We start from the raw sequence: 18136 nt of genomic DNA, 5'->3' as shown, positions 1-18136 counted from the left end.
GAGCAACTGATAGTATGCACTGCATAAGTGAGGATAACTCAACAAAAGATACCTCACCCCAGCTATACAGTCCAAGGCAGGAAAAATCTGGCTGAGTGGGAATTAGTTAACACTTCTCTGGAAGGAAAAAGTTCTTGTAAGATATAGAAGAAAAAAAAAGAGTGACTGTAAACACCAAGCTGAACTTTTATGGTGGTGTAGTGAAATATATGTCCTGCAAGCAAAAGTTTTCTATTTTATAGCCTCTATTTTAAACACATGATTTTTTTACGTCTCATCACTTTTATTTACCAAAAGAGTGATCTGTTCATCTTGTTTTATCTCTAAATTGAAAAAAAAAAACCCACCATAAGCACAAGGCTCTCTGCTCAAGTAAAATAATTTTGTTTACAAGTATGTTACAAGCTCTCTCTCAGCAATATGTCCTTAACTTATTTGTTAAGAAATAACTTATTCCCCTCTAAACATTGGTATGATTTCATAAAACTAACACTATGGAACACATTAAACAAAAACAAGTCCTTTTAAAAAACTGTTCCAAGCCAAAGCCAAATGCCACAGCATATCAGTCTTTTCTATTGGCAATTCAACTCAAAGATTACATTTTTATTATATTAGAAAGGCCAGTGATAGAGTTAATTAATATGTCTACTATTAAAAGACTTTAAGAGTTATGGAAATTCCAGGCTACTGATGAAACCGTATCCCATTTAAGGTTTATGCCATTCATTGTCCTGATAAATGATTTAAAAGGTTTTAGAAAAGTTGGTAAATTAATTTTTTTTTACAACACTGTATTTTTTAGGACTAAAAGAGCATATCTGAATCCATAAACAAAAATGTCATCAACATTCTAATCCTAAACAAGGTCTTCCGAAATAGATGGATAATTCAATAAATGTTTTATGTGTTAATTTGTTAGATTTTTAGAACAGGAATCATCCATGTAAATTATGCTTCGTGACTTAAAAAATTCTAATTTAACATTGACAGTTGGATTACAAATATGGAAAATGCTATCTCACAGCCTGTTATATTTTTGTAGTTAGTTTTCATGGTCGCAACAACATTTAAAAATAGTGGGCATCAACATAATAATCAACATTAAAATGATCAGACATAAACTATTGTAAATGCCTATGTCCAGTAACCATGTATTTGCCAGGCGGACATCAGTTTTGTAAGCATTCAGAATAAGTAAGTTTTCTCTCTACAGTTAAAGGAGAGGAGAGTAATAAATCTCCAACTTAATGCAACAGACATAATTACAAGATGCAGAAAGCCTACTATTAACAGTGAGTATAAAAATTTTAAAAACTACAAACAAGTCATACTATAACACTTAATACTATATAGTCTGTATAAAGAAAAATTTAAAAAATGGGCTGAGAAAGAACACACACACACACACACACACACACACACACACACACACACACACACACACACACACACACACACACACACCCCAGCCCCAGACATGCATTAAGCTAGTTTGACAGCTCCATTGTTCAGCTGTCCCATTGTCAGACCAAAAGATGCATTCAGTGCTACAATGTCTGCTAGCAAATAAACAAAAGACTACATTTTTCAAAGCAGGGTGCCAATTCTAGCATAATTCTGAATCTCTCCCTCCGAAAAAGGTAGCCGCCACTTGCTCGCCACTACACTACTGAGTGTTAAGAATACACAAACACATACATGTATATATACATACATTTTTGAACAGCTTCAAGTGATCAGGACGAAGTAGCGCATTAATAACTATTTATTGAGAAGAAGTATAAATTAAAGTGGTATCTTGGGCACTAACTCTAACATGGAGCCTCATTCTATGCTTATTCTATACCCAACGCATAATAATGAATCAGGCAGAAATATTGCAAAGGAGATGGCAAAAGAAGGACCCGCTTTGAGCTTCTTTTGTATTTTTTGCCTGCTTTTCTTAACCTATATGATGACAGATGTATTAAGTGCAATTGTAACTAGTGGAAATGCTGCTTGCACATAGCAATGCCTTTGTCTTTTAAAAAAAAATTAAATAGGGAAACTACTTAATACAGAGCATGATTATAGTCGCAGCGGGCCCAGGCAACTAGAAAGCACACATTAAACAAAGGAGACAACAACATACCTTAAAAGCAGCTCCTCATTTCTCATAGTAACCGCGGATTTAGGACAGCGCATGCTTTCTGCACTGATATTCTCAACAAAAGCCAGTTCAGAAGTGCGCTCAAACATCAATGCCACCGTCGCTACTCACTAATGGCTACTCTTTCTCTCTCTAGTCAGACTCTGAGTGGTGGAGCAAAGGGGCCCCTGCAGATTCACTAAGCAGAAATAATCCTCTCTGACAAGTTATGTTGTCTGGGCATATTTTACATTAATGCACTCTGCAGCCTATAGGGGTCTTGTTTGCGTTCCCTCTTGCCTGGCTGGTGTTAGCTCTCCTAATTACCATAAAAAAATTAGTAAACCCCGCTCCCCCCTACACACACCTTCAAAAAATCAATTAATGAGTTTTCTATTCTGTTTGGTGAAATGAAAATAGGAAATGCATCTTTTGCTTGTGAATTATCAATATTGCAGCACACAGAGGCTGGGGCTGGATAACCTTGTGTGCTTTAAGGGATTTTGCTTCAGCTCTCACTCTGGGGCTTCTGATTCACAGTCGGATTTCTCTCCCGCGTCTCATTCCCTGCCCTGTTCAAAGCTCACTGATTTCACTAGCCCTGATCAGAGAAACTGAGATTTGATAGTTGGGGAGAGGGAGGGGGGAGCGGAAGAGTTTGGGACCTTTTGAGAGTTTTCAGTTTGCCATTTCCTGTTGGACACAACTTCTCTGTAGCCTTAGGAAATGGCACCCTTCACCAGCGACTATGAGGACGTGCAGCTTCCCCAGTCATCTCTGCACGGCCATTAGGGGTTGCATTACAAACCATTTCTTCACTTTTAATCCCTGAAAGAGATCCCAGAGTCACTATAAAGTTAGTAGGGCCAAAAGCTGTTCCCACTGAAGTCAATAGGGCACTCACCACTGAGATTCAATAGAACAGACTGTGGCCCTTAATCACCAGTCTGCACAAGGGTTCAAAATGAAGCGTATTTTTCCATCTGGGTCCATTCATGCTATTGCTGAAGAAACCTCTGTACCTCATGTATTTGAGGTCTTAAAAACCAGGACTTAAAAAACTCTAGGGATGCAGATCTCACCACCTCCCTAGGTAACCCATTCCAGTGCTTCACCCTCCCCCCCCAGTGAAATCGTTTTTCCTAATATCCAACCCAGACCTCCTGCACTGTAACTTGAGACCATTGCTCCTCGTTCTGACATCTGTCACCACTGAGAATAGCCTCTCACCATCCTCTTTGGAACCCTCTCACCCCCCATCAGGTAGCTGAAGGCTGCTATCAAATCTCCCCTCACTCATCTCTTCTGCAGACTAAATAAGCCCAAATCCCTCAGCCTCTCCTCATAAATTTTCTGCTCCAGCTCCCTAATCACTTTTGTTGCCCTCCGTTGGACTCTCTCCCCATCCTTTCTGTAACAGAGAGCCCAGAATTGGACACAGTACTCCAGATGTGTCCTCACCAGTGCTGAATAAAGGGGAATAATCATTTCCCAAGATCAACTAGCAATGCTCCTATTAATGTATCCCAAAATGCCGTTAGCCTTCTTGGCTACAACAGCACACACTTATGCTGCCAGTGTGGAGTGAAGAGCCCTCAGGGTAAATGTGAATCAGATCTTAAATACAGAATTCTTTGCAGGGCCCCAGGTACACCTTGTAATAAGCTAAGGTCAGACTAGAATGTCAAACTTTGGATACAAACTTCCCCAAAGTTCCAGTGTGTTTGGATCTTAGTGTTTTCATCTGAGTCCCTCTTTTTATACCATGCACCGGTATTATACAGCAACTGTTCACTAGCATAGATCAATTTGCTGAACATAATTGCACAGGTGGAGGATTTCCTTGCTCAGTTTGGTGTTACTGGTTGGATTTAGTCTTATTGGTGCATGGGACATGAGATTGGAGGAGCAATCACCAAGCCAGCAAAGAGAGTGGTGGGTTCTCACCTTCAGTGAAGAGAAAACATACTACTACAATGGGCAAATTTTTGTCCTTAGATATGCACACAGAGCTAGTCTTCATGGCAAGTTACTACACAGCAAGCTGGTGCTCTATAGATTCATACCATGGCTAGTCAGGCAGTGACTTGCTGGGTAGAAAAGCCCTTACAGGTTGCAAATTCATGGCAGTGCATGTCTCTTTGTTGTGTGCATGTAAAGTGCTTGGCACAATGGGGTCTATGACAAGCTTCTAGGCACAACAACAAAATAAACAGTCTATTTGCATTATTAAAAGTACATGCTTGAAAGTGCAATGCTGGAGAGTGCACCAAAAGGCACTGCAGTTAGCTTTTACAAAAGCATCCATAGAACAGCCTTGGGAGTTGGCTGAGACAATGCTACACCCCACGACAAGTCTTGCAACTCATGTCCCGCATTCTAAATGCTAAGACATTAGCTCCAGTACAGCCGTTTCAGGCTTTGGTGATGGCTCTCTGGCTTCACTGGTGGGGAGCTGACAGACTTGCTGAGCCCCTGGGCATGGTGGAGAGGGTACTCTGCACTCCCAGTAGGGGCAGGGCCTCGGGTGGAAGGGGCGGAGCTAGGAACAGCCAGCCTTCAGCGCTGCCCAGAATGTGTCGTGCTGCATTCCCCAGCCAGCCCTTAACGCCTCCTTGATCACACCTCATGGCACTCCAGTGGTGATTTAAAGGGCCGGGGGCTCCAACTGCTGCTGCTCCTTCAGTAACGGCATTGGTAACTATTGGAGCCTAGAGCTCTTTTGAATTGCTGGGCCCCAGGGCAACTGTCCTCTTTGCCTCCCCTTCCTGTCTGCAAGCACCCCAGATTTTCTCCCTCCCTCTTGTAAGATGCAGTTTCAGGTTCTCTACGGGCACACCAGTGCTTTCCTCCTCTAAATCCCTTTTGCCTGCTGCAACCAGCAATGGCGACTGCATTGGTCCAGATTCCTGAGACTGGTGTCTGGAGGGTTACAAGGTTCAGGGTGTGAGAGAATGCACAGCTGGAAGGGGAGAATCAGACACTGGCTGATAAACTGCTATACTTGTCCAAAACCAGGGGAAGAATCACCATCTTAAGACACTACTAGCTGAAAATACAATGGCTGCTTTTCAGACTGAGTAAAATGGCTTCCGAGGAGTGCTTTGGGCTTAGCGATGGAACCAGTGCAGCTTCTGTGGAGAAAACCTTGATCAGTTCTCCTACAGAGATGGAAAAGTAGCAGATAGGTGAAATGAAGTCTAAGGATTCTGGAAGGACCCTTCAATAGGGTAAAGAAAGCACCGCAAACCCAACCATTAAGTGGTAACACTCAAAGCCTAAAACAGCCCATCTTCTGTCATACAAAATGAAACAACTGACACTGCAACATCTGCAGCAGAATCAGAGCTGCTGAGCATGCATAGCAATGTGTGATGCCTATTACCTTTCAATTGCATGGTGTACTAAATGGGGAGGGGGCGGCTTTAAAATAACATGGCTCAAGGGAACATTTTTGGTATTCAAACAATGAAGACTTGAGGGCACTAAAACATTTCACATATTATGCCAAATTGTTTTGATTGAAAAAAAAATCCCTCTTAAACAAAATGCTTATTTTCAATTCAGTGGTGCTTTTTGTATCACGTTTTTCTGCAAACGTTATTAATTTTTTTTAAATCAAAATTTGAGGGAAATATTTCATTTGATGCAAAAAATAAATAAAAATAGAAATAAAAAAAATTCTCCAGCTTTTTAGTTTGCCAAAATGTCTTCAGAAAAAAAAAAAATGTTTTGAGTTCACCTGAAGCTATTTTTTCCCCCTCATTTTTGGGATTCCCAGAAAATGGAGAAACATGCTTTTTGCACTGCAGTACTTCTGAGGCAAGGCTGATTCTGCTAGCACTGAACTCAGTGAGATTTTTCAGTTGTCTTCCCTGGCAGAGTAACCACAATGTTTTCTTTGTGGTAGTCAATATTTTAAAACATTTCCAAATCATAAACCATGGGAGGCAGCATGGCCCAGCTGACAGGACAATGAACTGAACTCATGGAATCATACCATCCCAGGGCTGGCAGACTCCTCAGGAGGTCATCGAGTCCAGTCCCCTACCTAAAGCAGGACCAACCCCAACTAAAGCAACCCAGCCAGGGCTTTGTCAAGCCGGGACTTAAAACCTCTAGGGATGGAGATTCCACCACCTCCCTAGGTCACCCATTCCAGTGCTTCACCACCCTCCTAGGGAAATAGTTTTTCTTAATATCCAACCTAGACCTCCCCCACTGCAACTTGAGACCATTGCTCCTTGTTCTGCCATTGGTCACTACAGGCCCGGCCAAAGAGGTTGTGGGGCCCAAGGCAGTGTGGCTGAGCTGCATGGCTGTGCAACTCTCAGTCAGGATAGCAAGTGAGTGGTTGGGTGTGTGGGGCCGGGAGCCAGGCAGCATGGGGCCCTAGGCAACCGCCTTGCTCGCCTTCCCCTAAGGCCGGGCCTTTGTCACTACTGAGAACAGCCTCTCTTCTTCCTCTTTGGAACCTCCCTTCAGGAAGTTGAAGGCTACTATCAAATGCCCCTGCACTCTTCTCTTCTGCAGACTAAATAAGGCCAAATACCACAGTCTTTCCTCATAGGTCATGTGTTTCAGCCCCCCAAATCATTTTGGTTGCCCTCTGCTGGACCCTCTCCTATACGTCCACATCCTTTCTATAGCGGCGGGCTCAGAACTGGATGCAATACTCCAGATGTGGCCTCACCAGTGCAGAATAAAGGGGAATATAACTTCTCTAGATCTGCTGGCAGTGCTCCTTCTAATGCACCCTAGTATGCCATTAGCCTTCTTGGCTACAAGGGCACATTGTTGACTCATATTCAGCTTCTCATCCACTGTAATCCCCAGGTCCTTTTCTGCTGAACTGCTACTTAGCCAGTTGGTCCCCAGCTGGTAACAATACTTTAGATTCTTCCGTCCCAAGTGCAGGACTCTGCACTTGTCCTTGTTGAACCTCATCAGATTCCTTTTGGCGCAGTCCTCCAATTTGTCTAGGTCACTCTGGACCCTATCTCTGCCCTCCAACGTGTCTAGCTTTCCCCTTAGCTTAGTATCACCCGTTAACTTGCTGAGGGTACAATCCATCCCCTCATCCAGGTAATTAATAAAGATGTTGAACAAAACCAGACCCAGAACCGATCCTTGGTGCACTCCATTAGAAACTGACCACCAGTCAGACATCGAGCCATTGATCACTACCCGTTGGGCCCAACAATCTAGTCAGCTTTCTATCCACCTTACAGACCATTTATCCAATCCATACTCCCTTAACTTGTTGGCAAGAATATTGTGGGAGACTGTACCAAAAGCTTTGCTAAAATCAAGGTTTATCACATCCACTGACTTCCACATATTCACAGAGCCAGTTACCTCATCATAGAATCTAATCAGATTGGTCAGTCATATGACTTGCCCTTGTTGACTATTTCCAATCACTTTTCTCTCTTCCAAGTGCTTCAAAATAGATTCTTTGAGGATCCCCTCCATGATTTTTCCAGGGAATAAGGTAAGGCTGACTGGTCTGTAGTTCCCTGGATTGTCCCCTCCTCCCCCCCCCTTTTTTTTTAAAAAAAGATGGGCACTACATTTGCCTTTTTCCAGTCATCCAGAACTTCTCCTGATCTCCACAAGTTTTCAAATATAATGGCTAAAGGCTCTGCAATTACATTTGCCAACTCCCTCAGTACCCTCGGATGCATTAAATCTGGACCCATGGATTTGTGTATGTTTAGTTTTTCTAAATAGTTAATAACCTGTTCTTTCTACACCGAGGGGTGTCCAACTCCTTTCCATACTGCTTTGCATAGTGCAGTAGTCTGGGAACTGACTTTGTTCATGAAGACAGAGGCAAAAAAAAAAAAAAAAAGCATTGAGTACTTCAGCTTTTCCCACATCATCTGTCACTAGGTTACCTCTCTCATGCAGTAAGCACCCTACACCCTTTCTGATCACCCTCTTATTGCTAACATACCTGTAGAAACCTCGTCACCCTTCACATCACTTGCTAGCTGCAAATCCAATTGCACTTTCTCCTTCCTGATTGCTCCCCTGCGTTCTTGAGCAATATATGTATACTCCTCCCTAGTCATCTGTCCAAGTTTCCACTTCTTATAAGCTTCCTTTTTGTGTTTACGCTCGCTAAGGATTTCCTTGGTAAGTCAAGCTGTTCGTCTACCATATTTGCTTCTCTTACTGCATGGGATATTTTGTTTCTTAGCCCTCGATAAGGTCAGGAGACCTGCATTCTCTTTCTGGCTCTGGAAGCGATCTGTAAGAGACCTTGGGAAAATCAATTTGCCTCGGTTTCCTCTCCCACATTTTCTTTCAACGGTCCAGTTAGGTTGTAAGCTTAATGGCACATTGACTGTCTGTCTCTTACTGTATGTGTGTACAGACCCCAGAAGAATGGGGCCCTGATCTCAGCTGGGGTTTCTTTATACTGCTTTACAAATAAATACACTGATATACAAATAAATAAACAAACAATTATTTTTATTAATACCCCCAAAACATTTTGGGGGTAATAACAGAAAAATTGCTCTCCAATTACACCCTTTGCTTTCAGGCAACAGATCACCACTCCAGAAGTTACTTTTATTCTAGGCCAATATTTTCTCATTTTGCACTCCAAGGCAATCATGATTTGTATTGTACAGAGGCACATGCGTGGAGATCTTTCTTCAGTCTTAGCAGACACAGTCAGAACATTGCAATACACAGACATACCTCCCGATCAATGCAGTTTTGGATACTATTTCATGAGGAAAGCCTCTACAGTGAACTGTAGTCCTTGTACAGCACTTGTGGGAAATAAGCTCATCTCATAAGTGAAAATAACTTCCGTCCTGAAAATTACAGAGAATGCAGAACAGACAGAAAATGTGGCTGATGCATTGTACAAAATAAACATGCTAGGGTTGTCACCTTTGTGCAAAGACAAAACACCCCTAATGAAAAAATGTATTATCAAACTACTGTGGTGAAGATGAAGCAAAGGGAGAGAGGACCATGGGCCGGTAGTGTAAACACAGGACAGAGGAATGGTACTTTCCAGTCTCAGACTGATCCCTAAACTTTTTAGGGCATTGGACAAGAGTTTTAGCTTCTCTGCCTGGTTTTTCTATCTAAAAAAATTGAAGTGATAATATATAATGACCTGAAAAATGCAGGTCAGACTGGATGATGTAAGATTTTTCTAGTCTTACTGTATGTGTATGAGCCTCATACTGTTACCTTAAAAAATATTCTCACTGGAGACCACCCAGGGTTACACTAGTATGGGTTTATTTCTACTAGGTAAAAGTAAAGAGGAGAAAGCAGCCACCAAAGGTTTAAGCTAAATAAGATAGATAGATAGATAGATAGATAGATAGATAGATAGATAGATAGATAGATAGATAGATAGATAGATAGATAGATCTCACACTCACTCCATTCATTCACTCCCATTCATTCCTGCCCTCAGGCAATCACACACTTACACAGACATATGGGTTGCAGAAGGAGCCAAAGCATGTGGATCCTGGAGGGTCTGTCTGCTCATCATGGCTGGGGAAGATGGTCAGGAGGGACACTGAAGAGGAGCTTCTCAGGAGCAGGGGAAGGAAAAAGAGAGAGTCTCACATGCTCCTTCTCTTTATATAGTGTGTGAATGGCTCCTGTGACTCATTCACCTCGTCATTAGGGAGCATGCCCAGACTTCCCTTTATCCAGCAAGCAGCATGCCCAGACTGTGATGACTCATTGAAATGTGCCCCATTGTTCCCAGTCTTCTTCAAACACGCTCTCACACACTGTCTCCATTCACTCAGGCGAGAATTCAGCTTAGGGAAAGTTACAAGCAAGGTGGCTGCATGTTACAAAGTTGCAGTTTACAGTAAATTTGAGAGTTACACTGATTGCAAAGGTTGACAAGCATCATAATAAGTTAATTTAAAACCTTAGACCTTACAGTTTGGTGTAGCTTTAGAAAATCCATGTATATAAATCTAGTGAGCTGAGGCAGAGGCTTTTTTATGCAACACATATGGAGAGTAATGAAGATTAAATATTGTACGTAAAGCACTTGGGTGATGTAAAACTCTGTGTAAATGGTAAGAATAATTATTAAGGCAGCAGGAGAAGATTTGTTTTAAGTTTCCTGCCATAGCCCTTCCTCTCTGTGAGATGACATGCTCTCCCGTTCAACAGAGCTGATGCAGATCATCTCTGCAGCTGGAGGACAGAGGCACCAGAAGGAACTAAATAAAAGTTTCTTAAATCATGTGCTTCAGTCGTTCTTTTGAAACAGTTTTTTAAAAAAAAAAAAAAAAGATGCAGTCATGGCAAATCACCATTTTGAACATGATAAATCTGCACATTTTAAAGATATTTCCTGACTAGAAACAGATAACTGGCCATGTTGTGAATTTATACATCCTCCACTCCTTCAAAGTTAATAATTTATTTAGAAGGGTCTACATATCATAATAGCATCCAACCAGCAGATAAAGAAAAAAAAATAGAAGAAAGCAGATCAAAGGCACAGAGTGAAATAGCTGGGGCAAACAGAGAGCTACAACTGAGTGATGACAACTTCCACTTACAATCTGTGACTTGAAATAGAAAACAAACTATCTTTGATATAAATAGAACACTTGCACATCCTAAACTAGGATATCTTTATTTTTAACTGGCTACAATTCCTATATTGCGTCACGTATCAGAGGGGTAGCCGTGTTAATCTGAATCTGCAAAAGTGACAAGGAGTCCTGTGGCACAGACTAACAGATTTATTGGAGCATAAGCTTTCATGGGCAAAGACCTGATATTGTTGCTTTTGGCTCTGCCATGTATATCGTAAACCATATGACATCACATGATCATTGTATTTAATCACACAATGCACAGTCAACCCGTGGAACTTCTTGCCAGAAGATGTTGTGAAGAACGGGACTTTAACTGGGTTCAATAAAGTACTAAAGAACATCTTTAGTCCAGCACCCTTGGGACCTGGCTGATGCCACACTGGAGAATTTGCTAAACCAGAGGAGGTCAATATTGTCTCATAACATTATTAACACTTTCACTGCTTACTACACTCTAAGAAAACATTTAGGGGTAAATTAGAGCTAAACAACAGCACAGAACAAAAAGATTCAGGACTAGAGACTGTAAACAAACTTCATGGGACCACAGGAAATTTAGGCACACCCATGATAAGTAGACATCTGGCTAAATAAAATCATGCTGGATGATGGATGTTGCCAGACCAGAGAGGTTCAACCTGTAGATAAATCCATTGAGGATCAGTCTATCAATGGCTATTAGCCAGGATGGGCAGGAATGGTATCTCTAGCCTCTGTTTGTCACTTTAGTCTTAATCATAGAATCATAGGACTGGAAGGGACCTCGAGAGGTCATAGAGTCCAGCCCCCCGCCCTCAAAGCAGGACCAAGCTCCGTCTACACCATCCCTGACAGATGTCTATCTAACCTGTTCTTAAATATCTCCAGAGAGGGAGTTTCCACCACCTCCCTTGGCAATTTATTCCAATATTTGACCACCCTGACAGTTAGGAATTTTTTCCTAATGTCCAATCTAAACCTCCCCTGCTGCACTTTAAGCCCATTACTCCTTGTTCTGTCCTCAGAAACCAAGAGGAACAAATTTTCTCCTTCCTCCTTGTGACACCCTTTTAGATATTTGAAAACCGCTATCATGTCCCCCTTCTATTTTTCCTGTAAATCTAGAATGATCATTCTGTCTCTTTCTTTAAAGTTTACTATGATAGTGCCTAGGGACCAACTGAGGATGTAACCCCATCGTGCTAGGTACTGTGCAGAGAACCTGCCCCAAAGAGCTTACTATATAAATATGCAAGGGTGGGAAAAGGGATATAATGTACAAGCAGAGTGAACCATATGATGGCAGCAAATGACATGTTAGTTCAAGAGACCTACATACAAAGGAAAAAGATTGAAGCCAAACTTCAAGTGACTCAGGAAAAAAAAAATCTTCTGGGTAGTTGAGGATTCCTAAATAGATGAGTGCTATAATTCTAGACATAAAACTTTGGAGGAGGAAGATGAAAATTTTCAGACATATATTATATACTATACGTGCACTGAAGAGACTAAAACAAAAGGAAGTGATCCATTTCTATATAGTTACCATAAAACAAAAACCGATTAAGAGCTAGAAGAAAAACTGTAAAAATTTCATAATCAAGCAACTATAAACACTTGTTTCAGTAACTTCTCTCTAATTAATTCTACTGCATGTTATCAAATAATGATCATTCACTTTTATAAGTCTTTAAATGCTAGACATATTTTCTTAAGTATTAGGATTGGTTACATAAAAAGGAAGTGTCTGGTATATAAATCTTCAGTTTGATTTCAGGTTCCTCTCTCCTGCTTCATATAGTTAATATTTATGCCCAAACCTAAAAGTGGCTAATGATTTTAAACGTGTCCATATTTTTTCATGCTTAAGTTGAGCTCTAATAAAGGAACTGGATTTTCAGCTACTAGATGCTCAGCAGATTTTGAAAGTTTTGTCCCTTTTAAGGTGTCTAAACTTGAGCACCCCAAAATGGAGACATTAAAAATCACTTATCAGCTTTGAAATTCTTGCCCATGTTTAGGTTTTGTTCTGCTAAATGGTCCTTGATCTATCAAAGTACCAGTTTTCAAAACACAATCTCCAGCTGGTGTTATCTGATGCCCAGGGTCACCGGTACTGTCCAACACTTAAGCTATGTCTAAACAGCAGCGTTATTTTGGAATAACTGATGTTATTCAGAAATAACATAATCAGTGTCTACGTTACAAGCAGTTATTTCGTCATAATGTCAAAATAATGGCGAGACGGAGGATTTCTTACTCCAACTCCTATAACCCTCATTTTACAAGGAGTAAGGTAAGTTGGAGGAAGAGTGCTCTAACTCAGACTTCCTGCTGTGTAGACAGCACCAAAAGCCAAAATATGTTATTTCGACTTATGCTACATAATTGACATAGCTGAAGCTGGGTAGCTTATTTCGGCTGTAGCCCTGCTTTATCCTGTCCCAAGGATTTATCTCCTTGTGATGCTATAGCTGTGAAGACTTTGGTGAGCCTTGTAAGACTGTATGGCCACTTCTTCTAGGAACTGGCCATGTAATTTTGCTCAAGGTTCACCCCTTTCCAAGGCTACTGGACTCATCAGTAGGACATATGGAAATATGCTTAGCATGTCCCTAAATGTCTTAAGGAGAGGAACAGGTTGTTCTCTGGCAAACAAAACATGTACTTCAGGCTGTACATGTCCAGGGCCAACAACTCTGAAATGCAGTTCTGTCAGGGATATGAATAAATGTCCTCCACTCACCCCAGGAATCCTGCCAGCTCACCCAAGGACTGTAGAATATTCCTTTAATCTCTTCCCATGTCCCATACACTCCTGGTGGGCAGATACCATTGCAAGAAGCTCCAGAAAAGGACCTAGATCTATGGAAGGGGTATTGCTCTGGAATAAAAGACCATGATCTCAGCATAAGTTAAACACACAATCCAAACAGGGAGTATTTAAGAGGAAATGAGTCAATTGCATAAGCTCTTTCCACCCCAGAGGTGTGGAAGACACTGCTGTGGATCTGGAGGAGGAGATGTACTTCCCAGCTGCACACTGAAGGTCTTGAAACTTTTGATCCACTATACAGTCCCCATCTCCACATGGAAGAAGACAGCATGTATGTTCTGCTGGACAGAGCCCTTAGGTGTTAACAATGTTACCATCTGTTGCGAGGAAAACACCACCTGGAAGGTCTTAGCAAGGAAATAGCAAGAGGTCTGTTAAAATCTCTTAATATATTAAACTGCCTGGAGTGATTTCTAACTACACCATAATCATTTGGGCCCAAAACATTCCATAGTCCTGCCCCCACCACTTTTCTATTCTCTTTCAAGAGCCCAAACCTACAAACTGCTGAGCATCTTGAATACCACCTCAGCACCCTGCAGGGACAGTCCCCCTCCTCTGTAAATTGTTATATGTGAAACCCACACCCTCAAGTTAATTTCTTGCTGACCTTGTGCTGATTAATGCAAATTAAATTTCATGCTAATTGGCTTGAGTAGCTTGCGTGAAGACCAGAAATCACTGATTTTTTGCTGGTGGTGATGAAATATACTCCTGCTCTTTGTTCAATAGTTTTATGAAAATCACTGTTAGTTTTATAATATCCTCAAAAAGGCAAATCTGCATAACACGTCTTATAGAAATGACAAGGGAAAATAAGCATTCCAAAATGGCATTTTCCACTTTGGGTCCAATGTTGCAGAATCCCCACTAGAGATGTTAAATTTTGATTAATCAGCTAATCGAGTAGTCAATGGAATTTCCATCGACTACTCTATTAGTAAAGAAGGGGGGGAGGTGCTCTCTCTCTCGGCTGTGCCTCTGCCTTTTAAATGTGGTAAGAGCCACCCGCAGGCTGCTCTTACTACATTTAAAAGGCAGAGGCGCAGCAGTTGGGACTTGCTTGCGCCGCTTTCCCTGCTGCACCTCTGCCTCCCCGCCTCTTTGTAGAGACGGTGCAGGGGGGTAACCTGCTCCCCCTCCCACTTGCTGCCTCTGCATCAGAGGCAGCGGGGTGAAGGGGAAACAACTAGTCAAGCAGTGACTCGACTACCCAATAAACCTGGCTTGTCGACTAGTCGCTTACATCCCTAATCCCCACTGCTACCTCATGGGATGAATGTTATGGCTCGTTTAGTGCCCACGTTCCCAGATGGATCTTGTAAAACCTTGAGCCAATTTTGTAACAGCCTTCAGTCCTTAATGCCCTTGTTCTTGTCACAGAAGCATTAAGACACCTGATTTCTGACATCTGACTTGATAAGGGGGAATGGTAAATAGGGATGGCAGTTTTAGATCATACAACACTCTCTACAACCAGAAGATAAAATGAGCAATTATTTCATCTAGTGATGCCAGGCAGAGAAGTATAAATTTCCAGATAAAAATTTTACTGTGTCATTGTAAGTTACTTCAAATCCTACCTATGCACCCTGACACTATAATGGCTCATTATGGTTTTGTCTGGCAACTGGCTTGGTATCAACTGGGCCAGCAAGTATGGTTCAGTCCTGTGGGAACATCTGCAGTATCTGACATTTGAATGTATTTTTGCATGTGTGTTCAGCATCAGGAAAGATTTGACTCATGTCATGAAGAAACTAAAGTCACTACAATGCCCAAAGAACCTTTCCTCCTCCTCCTCCTTCTCCTCCTTTCTGCACTTAGGAAGCACATTTCGTCTGAAGATTTTGAAGGGTTTTATAAAAATTAAGTAATTAAGCATTGCAACTGGTAAATATGATTCTCTCCATTGTACAGAAGGAGACTATATTATAGGAGTTGTTCAAGTTCTGTCTCCGCCCCGACACACACACCCTGAGCCAGTGGAAGAGCTGAGAATCATTTCTCTGAAATGTTCATCTCATACAGATAACTAATCTGTACATGGTCACTCCCCATTGTCACATCCATCAAAAACATTCCAAAATAACGGACATTCTGATACAAACACCATTGATTTAACGTAAACAGTTTACTTAATGCTAATGTAACCCACACACCTCCTGGTTGTAATTCACTGTTCTGTCTATTGGCACTAAGCCCACTAACAGAAAGACTAATAAGTCTGCTCTACAGCCTTAGCTAGCAGCCCGCTGGCTTTTAGCTCATGTGGTAGATGCTCATGCATTAAGCTCCATAAGACCCAGGTTCGATTCTGCCCACAGGTGACTGTGGTCTGTCAACATTACACTTTCAGCCGTCACTACCCAATGCAACAACCCCTGTGGTATTCCCTAGCCGTGCATTTTGGACACATTTGTTTTTAACACTTGTGTGCTACCAGCAATTGTGCTCAACTTAAAAAAAAAAAAAAAAAAAAAAAAAAAAGGTTAGCCACTAAAATAACCTCCCACTAAGTTAATGTAACATGACAGCTCAAATATTTGTAATGCTAAATGAGCTGCTGCCTAAAGAGGCTCTTTCCTTGAGTTGTATCCCTCTCTCTACCATTCTCCATTAGGAGTTGGTACCTATTCCCCTTATATCACTGTAATATCAGTTTCAATCAGATTCTAAATACCCAGAGGGTAGGGAATTTGACTGCTACAGAATCAAGTGTACTAATAGCATTGTTACAAACCATAAACAAGAAAGCAGCCAAACTCCTAACTCCCCAATCCAGGGCATAAATCCCCTCCTGCTTTAATTCGGATCCTACTCCCGTGTGTGGGAGGGTTAAGAATCTGTGCCTGAAAACACAGATTTTCCAGGTTTTTAGACACATAAGAGCACCCATTGACCATGTGAGAAAGAAATGACCTTAAGGGCCTGCTCTGTGGTGTAATAGCTGAATACCGTCCCCCTCCCCCTCCTCCCCGCAGTCTCGTTCAAACAGAGATTCTTCTGTCACATTCTGTTAAATGCTGTGTGATGATTCTGTCATTAGGATTACTCTGTAGGACAGACAGCTTGGAGACTGCCAAATTCATTAAAGATCTTCAGTTGGACTTCATGGGGCCTTTCACGTACCCTGAGCAAACAAACACCCTTTGTGCTCAAGAACAAAGGGAGTTTTTTGGCCCTTTTGTTTGATGTCAATTACAAGCGGAGATTAATGATGCTGTTTCATATATGCCAAAGTTACACACACGTTCCCAACGCCAGACACTCCGTGTTCGCAGTACACTTCAAAAAGGTCCACAGTGAAAAACGATGTTAATAACAATCAGCTTCAGAAAAAGAAAGAAATTCTTGGCACATGAGTGTTTTATCATACTACCACCGCTGGGGTAACATATGCTGGGATGGTATTTTCTTCGTTAATATTTTGCCTCATAAGTGCTGTTTACATGGAGTGGCTATGCATCTAGAAAATGTGTGTTCATGATTTGCGCACTGGAGGCATTATGCCCATTCAGAATCAAAAGAAACAAATTCAGCATCATCCCAGTGGAATGTGGCATTCACAGCAGCTTACACAAACGGTGTGTCCATTTTCTGAGGCTGAGGCTCCATGTGGAGGTACCTACACTAAGACTGAAGCAGATCCAATCCTGCATTCCCTACAGCCTTCCTACTCCTACTGGGGAGCTCCAGGAGGTGCAGGGTTAAGTTACCATAGTGCAAGGGTGGATAAAAGGACCTCTGCGGCCCACATCCAGCCCACTAAGCAAATTGATCCGGCTCGCAGACGCCCTGCCGCTCCCCCAGGCCAATTTCTTCCCCCAAGTCTCTTCCCGCCCTGCCCCCGCCTTGCAAGTGGTGCACAGTGCTTAGAAGCACCGTGTGCTCCTGGCTGTGCAAGAGGAAATTTGCATTCGCCCCCTGGCCCCAAGCCCTGATTGGCCTGGGGGCAGGGGAGTGCGTGAAGTCTCCTCCCGCCCTACGAGGGGCTCAACACTTAAAGTCAACCTCCAGCTGCTCAGCTCGCGGTTGACTCTAAGAGCTGCGCCCTCTTGCATGGCAAGGGCAGGGAACAAGAGACTTCACATACTTCCTCTTCCCAGGCCCTGATTGACCTTGGGGCAGCAGGGGGGAGCATGTGAAGTCTCCTCCCACTGCCAGGGGCACAGGCATCTAGAGGGAACTGCCAGCTGTTCTAAACAGCTGGCAGTTCTCTCGGGGGGGGGGGGCGGGGGCAAAGACTTTGTACGCTACCCCACCCCCAAGACCAATTAGGGTCTGTGGATGGGGAAGCACAAAAGTGTCCTGGCCCTGCCCATTCTGCCTGAGGCTCCGCCCCTTCCAGGGTGGCTTGGGGCCACTTCAAAAATTTCTGAAGTGGTTCCTGGTCAAAAATTATTGCCCACCCCTGCCATAGTGTGTGCTGCAAATTCCAGTAGGTGGTCCATAACTGTAGTAAGATGACTTCAGAGAAGATGGACCGTGCAGACAACAGCTCAAACAACAGCAGATTACTGTTAATGAACCAGTACATAATAAGCTAAGCCAGGCTTACTCTGCTGCCTGAAG

At 42.4% G+C, this 18136-nt stretch overlaps 1 protein-coding gene across 12 annotated transcripts in view; it reads right to left on the bottom strand.

Moving 5' to 3' along the window:
- Positions 1-18136, bottom strand: part of CELF2 (CUGBP Elav-like family member 2) — a 495286-nt gene that overhangs the window by 328304 nt on the left and 148846 nt on the right. For 3 of the 12 annotated variants that reach the window (XM_075908499.2, XM_075908610.2, XM_075908678.2), the window contains exon 1: positions 2135-9459. The exons of 2 other annotated variants lie outside the window; for them this stretch is intronic. In XM_075908499.2, the coding sequence (XP_075764614.1) occupies positions 2135-2241 (107 nt within the window). In that variant the 5' untranslated portion in view covers positions 2242-9459. Of the gene's footprint in view, positions 1-2134; positions 9463-18136 lie in introns of those variants that run through there. 7 more of the 12 variants (XM_075909199.2, XM_075909207.2, XM_075908455.2 and 4 more) reach the window with 6 other exon arrangements.

Source organism: Pelodiscus sinensis, chromosome 1 (assembly GCF_052426305.1).
Source record: "Pelodiscus sinensis isolate ZL-2025 chromosome 1, ASM5242630v1, whole genome shotgun sequence".
In the NCBI taxonomy this organism is placed as follows: domain Eukaryota; kingdom Metazoa; phylum Chordata; order Testudines; family Trionychidae; genus Pelodiscus; species Pelodiscus sinensis.
Note: the sequence above shows the minus strand (reverse complement) of the source record. Positions and strands in the feature narration are given on the sequence as shown.